This window comes from Anopheles gambiae, chromosome 3 (genome assembly GCF_943734735.2).
Source record: "Anopheles gambiae chromosome 3, idAnoGambNW_F1_1, whole genome shotgun sequence".
In the NCBI taxonomy this organism is placed as follows: Eukaryota; Metazoa; Arthropoda; class Insecta; order Diptera; family Culicidae; genus Anopheles; species Anopheles gambiae.
The window spans coordinates 518,584-529,174 of record NC_064602.1 but is presented as its reverse complement, the minus strand read 5'-3'; the positions used below and the strand labels follow the sequence as shown (position 1 = coordinate 529,174).

At 45.5% G+C, this 10,591-nt stretch overlaps 4 protein-coding genes across 5 annotated transcripts; 2 read left to right on the top strand and 2 right to left on the bottom strand.

Annotated features, from left to right (window-relative positions):
- Positions 1–495: 495 nt before the first annotated feature.
- On the top strand, positions 496–2,833 carry LOC1278195 (fidgetin-like protein 1). The gene is made up of 3 exons (XM_317745.4): positions 496–718; positions 793–1,387; positions 1,458–2,833. Exons 1-3 carry the CDS (start codon positions 576–578, stop codon positions 2,598–2,600), a joined length of 1,881 nt encoding a protein of 626 aa, XP_317745.2. The 5' UTR covers positions 496–575; the 3' UTR covers positions 2,601–2,833.
- An 81-nt stretch (positions 2,834–2,914) lies between these two features.
- LOC4578263 (cytochrome c oxidase subunit 6C) lies at positions 2,915–3,764 on the bottom strand. 2 transcript variants are annotated; one of them, XM_001237969.3, is made up of 3 exons: positions 3,625–3,764; positions 3,274–3,440; positions 2,915–3,187 (listed from the first exon to the last, which is right to left on the bottom strand). In XM_001237969.3, the coding sequence occupies exons 2-3, from the start codon at positions 3,438–3,440 to the stop codon at positions 3,118–3,120; spliced, it is 237 nt and encodes a 78-aa protein (XP_001237970.1). In that variant the 5' UTR covers positions 3,625–3,764; the 3' UTR covers positions 2,915–3,117. The 2 variants fall into 2 exon arrangements, with proteins under 2 accessions (XP_001237970.1, XP_061509265.1); XM_061653281.1 differs by having other exon boundaries at positions 3,534–3,659.
- A 582-nt stretch (positions 3,765–4,346) lies between these two features.
- LOC1278198 (uncharacterized) lies at positions 4,347–6,714 on the top strand. The gene is made up of 3 exons (XM_317748.4): positions 4,347–4,720; positions 5,198–6,045; positions 6,137–6,714. Exons 2-3 carry the CDS (start codon positions 5,226–5,228, stop codon positions 6,421–6,423), a joined length of 1,107 nt encoding a protein of 368 aa, XP_317748.3. The 5' UTR covers positions 4,347–4,720; positions 5,198–5,225; the 3' UTR covers positions 6,424–6,714.
- LOC1278199 (bifunctional peptidase and (3S)-lysyl hydroxylase Jmjd7) lies at positions 6,698–10,137 on the bottom strand. The gene is made up of 7 exons (XM_061653279.1): positions 10,051–10,137; positions 8,498–8,683; positions 8,277–8,430; positions 7,540–7,692; positions 7,291–7,460; positions 7,055–7,219; positions 6,698–6,989 (listed from the first exon to the last, which is right to left on the bottom strand). The coding sequence occupies exons 2-7, from the start codon at positions 8,550–8,552 to the stop codon at positions 6,727–6,729; spliced, it is 960 nt and encodes a 319-aa protein (XP_061509263.1). The 5' UTR covers positions 8,553–8,683; positions 10,051–10,137; the 3' UTR covers positions 6,698–6,726.
- Between the last annotated feature and the right edge of the window lie 454 nt (positions 10,138–10,591).

Genomic DNA, 10,591 nt, shown 5'->3' with positions numbered 1-10,591 from the left:
TGTATGGACGCCCTGATGTTCGAACGATTCGGATACATTATTTACACTGATTTTCATCATTTTCAGCGGGTTATAAAGTGTTTCATCATTTTAAAAAATACATCAACTTTTTTCAGTATGCTTATGTTATTCATTTGAGCTTTCTAAAGAGAAAATTTGTTTAAAAACTGTTTGTATAACAGATTATAAATTTCTATTTTCCAACGTTGCAAAATGTGTTGTCATTTTGACATTTAATGTGTTCTACGCATCGAATAGCACAACGGCACTTTCTCATAGGAATCTATCTATTATTTTTAATTATTATCATATTCGTAAATTGCCTTATGTTTACAACGTTTTTACATTTAAATCAATCTAGATTGTTTTTGATCATTTTTACTTTTGAATTTACCTAACAGCGGTGCTGAATATGCTTTTAAGCCCTCTTGTATGTTCAGCAATGCTATATTATGTATAAATCGCGCATGTACAGTGGACGTTCCACAGTGCCTCAAAAAGAAGCACAAAATCGGCGCGCGCGTGAATGTTTTGAGAGATCCTTCCGTTGATCAACAAAGAGTTCTGCTTGTGAAATGGAAGACTCTATTGGAAACGTTGAGGAAATATACTTCTGTTTGCGTAGATTGAAAGAAACTTCGTCCCACAAAGACCCGAACCAAGCAGTAAACGATGTGCGAAATTTGAACTATCTGCTCCATACGGAATCGCTGCAAATGTATGGAGCAAAAGCACATACGCACGGCTTATCAAATTTAAGTTTCAAGTTTAATACCTACTGTTTGCTTCCAGAGACGATGAAAGACTATCAGCACAGCTGCTGAGCGAAGGCTTGCACAAGTACCAAGATTTAATGACCAATCCCGACGGCGTTAACAACTACTGTGACGATGTGCTGGAGCTGCTTAACACTCAGCCGTCGGAGATGGCTGACGATGACTTTGAAATCACCGATACGGCGTTGGATGATCCGGTCTCATATTTGCCAAGCGAGGACTGTGCCTGTTACGGATCGTACGAGAACTGTTGTGAGGACGAACTTTCCCCAACCAAACTTGCGAGCATCCTGCACAAATCGAAACAATGCGAAGAGCAGCACCAACAGCGAATTGATAATCGCGTTGATAATCGCGAAACGAAACAACAACCGGCTGCTGCTGCGGCTGCAACCAGTTATACCGTAATTGAGGACATTTCACGCCGTGTATTTGCAAACGGTGGCAATCCAGCATTCACTCCTAAACTTCCTGTTACCAAACCGGCATCGAAACCGCCACCTGCCGTACCAGTACCAGATCATCAGGAACCTAAATCTGTTTTCCATGAAGGTTGTAGTGGTGGTGCTTTCCGAACGGCAAAAGACGAACTGCACATACAAAACATGAAGGTGAAGTGTGTAGAGCGTTGCTTGACGAATGCTTATTGGTTACATATTTCTCTTTGTCGCGATTTTACAGAAATACGGAACCACGAATCCGCCTGGCAAGGCGCCACTATTTGCATACGGTCGCAAAACGCTCGGAGGGCGGCGAATGCTTGGCAGTAAGTTCGTCTGTCCAGTGCGGTCTGACAATGAGGATCGCTCCACTGGAGCACCTCACAATGGTTCGGATGATGGTCGGTCAGGACAGTACCGCGGGTATAGCAACGATAACAGCAGCAACGAGGACAGCCAGGAGGATGAGATCGATGAGCGGTTGAGAAACATCGACCCAAAAATGGTGGAATTGATTCGCAGCGAGATCATGGACCGGTTTCAACCACTTTCCTGGGATGATATTGCCGGCTTGGAGTACGCAAAAACCATCATCAAGGAGGCGGTTGTGTGGCCAATTCTGCGGCCAGATATTTTTACCGGTTTGCGCAAACCACCACGTGGTATACTGCTGTTTGGACCACCCGGTACGGGCAAAACGCTTATTGGTAAATGTATAGCGTCGCAGTCGAAATCCACATTCTTTAGCATCAGTGCCTCTTCGCTTACCTCGAAATGGATTGGCGATGGGGAGAAGATGGTGCGGGCCTTGTTTGCGGTGGCAGCTGTTCATCAACCGGCGGTCGTCTTCATCGATGAGATCGATTCCCTACTCTGCCAACGGTCGGACACCGAACATGAAAGCTCGCGCCGCTTGAAGACGGAATTTTTGGTACAACTGGACGGAGCCGCAACGGCGGAAGACGAGCGAATTCTTATTGTTGGTGCAACGAACCGACCGCAGGAGCTGGACGAAGCAGCACGCCGTCGGCTGGTGAAGAGACTGTACATTCCACTGCCGGAACGGTCGGCCCGTATTCAAATTCTTAATCGACTGCTGGACCGAGAACGCAACAGCCTGGAAACGGATGAAATTGCACGCATTGGCGATCTTACGGAAGGTTTTTCGGGTGCGGACATGAAAGTGTTGTGCCACGAAGCTTCCATGGGCCCAATTCGCTCCATCCCATTCGATCAGTTGGGTGACATTGCGAAGGATCAGGTTCGACCGATATGTTACGAGGATTTCCGATTAGCTTTGACAAAGGTGAAGGCCAGCGTATCACAGGACGATTTGCAACAATACGTAGTTTGGGATCGTACATACGGGGCCGGCGCGATTTAGGGTGTGCTCTAGTATCTATCGTATAGGACAGGCGCGAAAGACAAACGTATGGCACTCTATTGAGATGTTCTAGAAAATGTTGGACATATTTGATAGGATTTGCTAGAGCTTACATCTGTTTTTCGTCGGATACGACATATTCTATTGCACTCCCTTGCGATGCTGGGAAGCAGTTACTAAATTAATAAAAGACCGCACCAGCAAATTTGGCTGTGCTGGATTCTTTTGCCTAATTGCATGGATAGTCGTAGCGATGTGGAGAAGACGAGATTGAACTGATTGACCCATGATGACATGATAAATCAACCACAAACTAGCATTATCCCGGTTACACTTACACGAGAGCGGAAACCCTTACTCATTCGTTTGGTTTAACCGGAATTTATTTTTATCGCACGATTACCATCAGATACTGGATTGCAATCAACTGCAAACTGTCTCCAAGGAATCATACATATCTCTCTCTTTGTTTCTCTCTCTCTCTGTTACTAAATAAAGTATGCTGCGGCAGCCGTATCTAATCCTTGACCGATTGCAGCAGACCAGCATCCTTCATGCGCTGGAACGCCTTGTTTGCATCATAGGTCCTGCAAAAACAATGTAACCACATTAACTTAGACCAGGAGCGGACGGGCCCACGCAACCAATCCCCGCACCACCATTTTGCACTCACTTGTAGAACTCGGCGTAGTCCCGCACCTTGGGGTCGTTGTGCATCACCTTCATCGCAACGACGGCAATGGTGCAGAGGACGCCCGACACGATCAGGTTGCGCTTGATGGTGGCATTGTGCAGGCCGCGCAGCACGGGCTTCGGGATTCTGGTAGCGACTTCAGACATCTTCAAGAAGAAAAGAAAAAACAAACCGAATTTACATTACGTAAGTTGGTCGTCCTTCGTGAGGCGTATTTTCCAACACTTTGGCCCACCCACTGCCTGTATGATTAATTCGTAAATCTTCACGTTAATCACGTGTGTTTTAAGCGCACTGGAACTGGAATCGAGTTAAATAATTGCTCTTTACCTTGGCTCGTGTGTTCTGTTTTTTCACAGCACCGAATTCTGGTTCCGAAAATCACAAGAGTGTGAAAAAAGACAAGAATGACAGTCGAAGTCTACTCGATCAACGCAAAGATGGCGATGAAAGGAAAACGATAAGATATGTTATCTGCAAGAAAATTAACCCAATCAAGCAAGATCGCTCAACATGTGAAACCAAATTTGATTGGACCGTTTGCTTGGTATAACAGAAGTGCGCAATGGTGTTATGTCCTCGAAGTCTATATAAAAATCAATAAAAAAAAGAAATGTTGCTATTTTAAAGCTTCGTACTAATAAAATTGTATGCGTTCTGGTTGCCAGTTATTTGCAATTTCGCTTAAATTCAAATTCTACCCATTTGCATGTTCCGTTGAATCCCTTTGTTTCATCTAAATGTGTGTTTCAAAAAACCGTTGAAATATATCTTTCACTACCCCACAACAAAACCGTCTCTTCGCAGCAATGCAATATCTCGTTGGAAATTCACAAGCAGAGGTAAAAACAAAGAACAAAACTTGACCGTTAATACCTGACTCGAATGTACAATACTTTCACTACCCACTCCAGTAACATCCAAGCTAATCTAACTTGAGAAAAAAACTAAACTAATGTTACGATTACGGGTAAAATAATGAAGGAAGAGCCAGTCGCCACATTTTCATAGAAGCCAGCCGGCGGGACATGTTATTTATGTGTGCGAGGGAGCTCGAGCCTTTGTAGGGCGTAGTTTGGTTAGCTTTATCTATCGGGCTTTATAATGCATAACGACCACAACCAAATTCACGCGGGTAAAGGCATACGACAGAGCATTTGTTTTAGGGGTATCAGGGTTCCTAGTTCTTTATGTAGTACCTGAAGATGGATGTGTTTGTGTGCTTTGAAAAAGGGTAACAATTTGTAAGCGATAGAAATAGTATATAAATTGCTGCTCGGTTCAACCATCGCGTTATTCTTTGTCGGCCGTCCTTTCGTGAACAATTTGTGTGAGTTGCGGAAACTCGGATTTGTGCTTGTTTTTGTGAAAAGTGTGCGTTTTTGTGCGCGTTGAAAGGTGATTAACACCCAAAAAGTACATTGAGGTAAACATCCTTTCATATGTTCAAAGTGTACAAAAGCGATCGGTTGTAGTTCATGTTGGCTGTGAATATCCCTTGATCGTGTTCGCTACTGCTATGATGCTTTGTAAAGTAGTACGAATACGTACGAGGGATATCTGCATTCCTAGTTCCGAATGCAACGATCGAAACGGTGGAACATGATTGCTTAAGAAAAAAAAACAACCGTTAGAATAATTCTCTGTGCTGGGATTTAGTAACACACATCGAAACCATTGCACACATTCCAAAGGCGAAAGGCTTGTCTAAGCCTACATCACCTCTTCTTTGGGCGTCCTTCCCCCCTATCCTAACACGAAGAATGTGACGCATTCATTTCGGCAATGGCAGACATGGTTGGCCTTTTTCGCTCACAGCATGATCTAGTGTTCTTTGGACGAATTGATTTTGGTCCTAATCTGACCCCAATGTGTTTTGCTCTCATTCTCTTCGCCCTTTCAGATTGATTTTTTAATAAAATACCCCCAAAATGACTGATCTGGATGCAGTGTCCGCACTGTTAATGCTGAGCGGAGGACACCAGCCCACATTGGTGCAAATGAACAACTCCACAGCCAATGCAGCATCGTCTGGCACGTCCCCACCGAAGCGGCGGGAAAGAAAGAATGGATCACCCAAGCAACGCATCGTACCGAAATCGACCCTGCGCGTTGCTTCCGTCCACGGCAACATTGCTCAGCACGAACTGTTTACTAGACATGCGATGAAGCGCCCCGTCATTTCGTTGGTTCCAGTTAACAAATTGGAAGATACGACTGCCAGGAACCGTGCACTAGCGATGCGGATGGGCTCGTCATCACCGGATTTGGAGCGGTGGGAGCGAGCAGATACGTTGTCCCCTATTATTGTACCGCATCCGGAAACATCCCACGGGGGACGATCGATCAGTCCGCGGATCATCGAGACGCCAGGGAACCATTCCCCTCATCTGCTATACGGTAGCCCCGGTATGAACGGATTCGCAATGATGCTGAAATCAGGTGGCAACCAATACACCAGCTCCCCGGAACCACCTTCGGATGGAGCAAGCGGTAACGTAGAGCACGGCGCCACTGCTGGTGGTTCGCTCGTTGCTATAGCGGACAAACCAGCACGATCACCTTCGGATTCGGGCGTCTCTTCCATACTGGACGAGATGTTGCAGCCGAACTTGGTGCTGCAGCGATGGAAGAAGGACAGCGGAATTCCCGATTGCGTGCAGAAGGAGCTGGACAAAATAGTCGAAATTTCCGCCTACAACAAGGATCTCTATACGAAGGCTAAGCTGGCCAAGTTCCCACTAGAAATGGGTAAGTAGTAATCAAGGGTTTTGTAGTAGCGAGTTATATGGACTCACAAGGTACCGTATTTTTGTTGTGTCCCCGCCTATTACCGATTTAGGATTCAACCCCAACAAATCGCGCATCCGGAAGAATTGTGAGAACGAAGCCGACAACCAGGACCGCGTGAAAAACAACGAGGCGTCACGTCGATCACGCCACAAGAAGAAGCTGATGACGCACATGCTGAACACCAGCCTCGAGTTCGATCGGCAGGAAAATCGTCAACTGTACATGCAGGAACGATGGTTGACCAATTTGATTTGCGAGCTGGAGGAAAAGGCACTGAACCGGGGAATCGATGCGCAGCTCGTGCGCAAGTTACGGCACGCGTGCGGATTTCAATGATCAAAGCGACGATCGGCGTCGGAAAGAAGACGAAGGGTTTAGAACCTAGATATTTTTATGTTTTACCAGTATGCAGACAAAGGAGAAGAAAGGCAAAGGCCAAACCAGGACGATCTTCTTGATATGTATGGTTTTTGTACGTTTCCAGTGTAGAGTATTTATTGTGTTTACATTATATTAGCAAAGTGTATTCTTATGTTGTTTAGGAGCCCCTTGTATAGTCTGCGTTGCTTCAAGATAAGTTCTTACATTTGTAAAGAAAACCCGTTTTAAATATAATATAGTGCGTCACACAGCCCAAATTTATTGTCCATAGTTGCAAAGTTTTTCCATCATTTTGTAGAAACAGTAACGGGCATCGTAGTCCATGTCGTACCAAAAGTTGACCGCAATGCATTTGTGGCTTTGTCGTACGTGATGATACCAAAGGCTGGGAAGGTACAGCAAGTCCCCAGCGTTCAGACGAATTTCGTAGGTTGTTGCATCCGCGTAGCAGGGAAACCGTTCCAGATCTGGCTGCAACGGATCCACGCCGACCCACTCGATCATCCGTGGTTTACCTATTTCTATTCAACGAAAGTGCTTGTTTGTCCTGCTATTTCATTCCCTTCCCAAACCCGTTACGACTCACCGTCCAGAATTGGCTCGATAACTATCGAATCGTCATTTTCCTGCATGTAAATACCCATCGGATACTGGCGCCGGGGTACGTTGTGTAGGTCGATCGGAGGGATCAGGATAAAGTCTTTGTATCCGGAAATCACACAGTAGATATTCTCGTACGGATCCTTGTGCACTGTGGACAATTAGAGCAACAGGTTAGAATCCGTCTGCAGAAAGCTGCTTGCCCTCGGGCACACTACTCACTGGATGTGATAGCCCTTTCATCTCCCATCCAAAAGTTAATGGCATCCGGCTGTTTGTTAAACGCTTCGGAAGCAAAATCTAGACTGCTTTCGTTCACATCTATCCACAGCTCTTGAAAATCCTCGGTAAGGTTGGAATTTTGGCGCTGTATGTAGGGAATGACGTCCGGGCTGCAGCATAGAGCAAGGGTGATTAAGTTCGAATTAATTAACGCCTAGTCAATTCCCAATGTCGGGTATTTTTACTCACTCCTTGTGATCAAGGGCGGAGAGGAAATCCTCCATTCGCATCGTTTGCTCGAGCGGCAGGACGAAATATTCTTCATCCTCGTGAAAGGCCAAACCGTCCGCATAGCCGTTGGGCGTGATCGCAACCGTTACCTCTTTGTCGGGAATTGTGTCTCTGTGGAACTTGCAAAACGTAAGGGATTGTTCGATTTCGGGTTATTTTAAGCAATTCACGCTTGCTGAATCAAATACTACTCTAAGAGATGGGGGTTTATGATTGAAACAGCATGGGAAGGCGCGACAAGTTAGCGTTTGCTGTCTAACAAATTACACATGCGTTGTTTTTACACGCGCTAGAACAGGTGCACATGCAATGCAACTACCTGGCAATCATAATTTGATCACTTCGTGTTGGTGTGCGCGCACAGGAAGGAAGGCGTTACCCCGTCGGCAATAATTTCATGTTTCACAGCTGTGCGCAGGTTGTCTCCCTCCCCAGTCAATGAAAGGTGAGATGATCGTCCAATTAAACTTTCCTCTCTCGCGATGACTGTTTTTGGCAGTGGTTCAAAAATGCAAACGGACCACCAGCATACCATGCCAGCGCGGGATATGACACAGTGCGCGCGGCATCATCACGCAAACAAACGGCAACATCCCAGTTCCCATACAAACTGCTCGTGAAAATATCACAACATGCGTACCTTGCGTCTAGCGCCTAGGAGAGAAAAAAACACGTACAGCTCATGCGTTACTAACCGAAAGTACTTGGAGTTCCATTTGTCCACCGCTGGCCAATCGTTCACAGCGTTGCGCATTATCAGGGGAAGGTTTTTCGCTACGTAGTCGCGCACAAATTCCAGCGAACTCGGGATACCGTACGTCTCCGGTATGTTCGACGGAAGGAACAAATCTGTGAGGGCGAAGAGACGGAAAACATCACATTAGTATGGATTGTTTGATGATCAGTGATAACGTACCTTTGGCCTCGCTGGTAAGAAATTGAAAAGCATCTCGCAGGTTCGAATTGTTCATCTTTTTGGGAAGAATAACTGTCGTCGAGCTCGGGCCCACTCGCACCGCTTCACGGGAGTACCTGCGCTCGCTCTGTTTGCCTCAAGAATGTGTTTGTATTTTTTTTCGTGCGGTAATGGCAGCTGATAGACCTGTCAAGAAAAGGTTTGTTTACATGAAGGCGTCTACAGACGGTACCAATCTTGAGCGATTGAAATTATGAATATTACACGTGAAACTGTCGCAGGTCACGTACGATTTTATTTTTATATTACATCAACACTGTTTAAGTCATAAATTATTGAAAATCAGCTATTTGACGGCAATACCTAGTAAAATTAGTCAAATCAATGCTCCTCTTGCGCAATGTGCCACTAGCCATATGTCACATGGAGCGGAATGGCAATACCTGTCAAGCGGGTCATAATTTGCACTGTTTTCGTTCACGGGCCGCAAAAGGTGGAAAAATCTTTGCTCCGAATGGCTCGAATGGCCATCGCTCGCTTATTTCACCCCGGTACGCGATAGTGTCCCGCACGCAGCAGGTTTTTACTGGTGGAGTTTATTTTCCCCAACAAGCTGTACACATCTACCCAGCTGTCCAAGTGATTCAGGTTTACCATTGGTTCTCTGCTACGAAGCAGTAAAACAGCGACATAATCTTCTCTAGTCGGAAGAAAAGAGTGAAAGTAAATAAGGGCACTAGGAAATCGTGAACGCGTGAAAAATTGCACAGACGTTGCCCAAAAGTGAGCGGAAAATGTTGTGATGCCAGGGAATGTGCATTTGTTTACGACAGTAGACTAAAAGCGTGTGTGGCCGGCCGTGGTGCGTTCTAACACCGCCGATAGTAGTAAATATCCAAGTGGAAAGGTAAATATTGTGTAGCTTAAGATAACATGGACACGTATGTGGCAGAATGGAAGGATTTAAGCAGTGGAGGAAGTGGCGATCAATGAGTGGATATGTGTGATGCATTTTCATTAGACACTAGAAATGGCAAAATTCCTAGCACTATTCAGTCCGAAAGGAAACTGACACCTGATCAACGCGAGTGGGGAAGGTCTACTATTTGCCATGGCACACAGTGCCTCCTTCCTCCGACTTCAACCCTGTGTAAACAAATGGCCTTCCGTCCTAGAGCGGGTTCGGTGGAGAACGTGGTGTGCTTTAATAATGATGCGGGATATGCTCATGTGATCACATCTTGGAACAAGTGTAGACGAGCAGCTTTCAATCGCAAGCGAGTGCATTCTGAAGAGTTCGAATCGACCTGTCTCATTACTTTCTAAACAGTGAATTTCGTTGGGACCATCACAATAAAGCGTAACGTAAAGTAACGGATTGTTTGGTGTTGCTTTACTGTAATAGTGCTGTGAGAAAATATATGCGGATTTCTATCGCTTTTCCAACCAAGCTTGCACGCGAAAGACGGTGATTGTTGAATGGATTAAATCCTCCAAACGCATTGGAAATGGATAGTGGAAAGCAAAGCATTAACATTGCAAAATATAATTACCCTTTTCACTAACTGCTTCATCAACCGTGCCAGCTCCACTCCTGATAATGGAGCAAGTTTTATTGCTTGTGAATTGATTTGATTCGTTCGTGTTCGCGACGTATCGATCCCTCGCTTCCTACGATCCAACGCTTGATAAGGGATCATCATCGCCTGCTGCTTGCGTATGTTATTCATCATGTGGCCGATTTTTTTTTGGTTGGACCAAACAAGTAGATAACAAGCCGCTCAAGCCTTCATCCGGTAATGTGTCGATCGTGTACAATAAACAATTTATGATATCCGTTTTCACCCTTGCACCACCCTCCGACTCTGATGGAGTCCGCAAAATCTGTCGAGTGTGACAATGGGTGGTGGACAAAGACCAAAGAAACCCACATCTACCGTACGTCTAGAGAGTTTCCCGAGAGCTGATTCACAGTATTGCTGGTGGGGGATTGAGCCAGTTGATTGAAGATGTCGTTGGGTGATGACTTTTTTTGCAGTTAACGACGAAATAATGGAGTCTAGTTATGAGGGTTGAAAATATACCCGGAACTCG

What these genes read in the sequence shown, in the direction of transcription:
- LOC1278199 (XM_061653279.1), bottom strand. Translation starts at nt 8,552, where the DNA reads ATGAACAATTCGAACCTGCGAGATGCTTTTCAATTTCTTACCAGCGAG. An exon ending in TGGAACTCCAAGTACTTTCG is followed by an intron (nt 7,693 to 8,276) that starts GTTAGTAACGCA and finishes CAAGTTCCACAG; the next exon opens with AGACACAATTCCCGACAAAG. An exon ending in TCCGCCCTTGATCACAAGGA is followed by an intron (nt 7,461 to 7,539) that starts GTGAGTAAAAAT and finishes TCTATGCTGCAG; the next exon opens with CCCGGACGTCATTCCCTACA.
- LOC1278198 (XM_317748.4), top strand. Translation starts at nt 5,226, where the DNA reads ATGACTGATCTGGATGCAGTGTCCGCACTGTTAATGCTGAGCGGAGGA. An exon ending in CAAGTTCCCACTAGAAATGG is followed by an intron (nt 6,046 to 6,136) that starts GTAAGTAGTAAT and finishes TTACCGATTTAG; the next exon opens with GATTCAACCCCAACAAATCG.
- LOC4578263 (XM_001237969.3), bottom strand. Translation starts at nt 3,440, where the DNA reads ATGTCTGAAGTCGCTACCAGAATCCCGAAGCCCGTGCTGCGCGGCCTG. An exon ending in GACTACGCCGAGTTCTACAA is followed by an intron (nt 3,188 to 3,273) that starts GTGAGTGCAAAA and finishes TTGTTTTTGCAG; the next exon opens with GACCTATGATGCAAACAAGG.
- LOC1278195 (XM_317745.4), top strand. Translation starts at nt 576, where the DNA reads ATGGAAGACTCTATTGGAAACGTTGAGGAAATATACTTCTGTTTGCGT. An exon ending in CATACGGAATCGCTGCAAAT is followed by an intron (nt 719 to 792) that starts GTATGGAGCAAA and finishes GTTTGCTTCCAG; the next exon opens with AGACGATGAAAGACTATCAG. An exon ending in TGCACATACAAAACATGAAG is followed by an intron (nt 1,388 to 1,457) that starts GTGAAGTGTGTA and finishes GCGATTTTACAG; the next exon opens with AAATACGGAACCACGAATCC.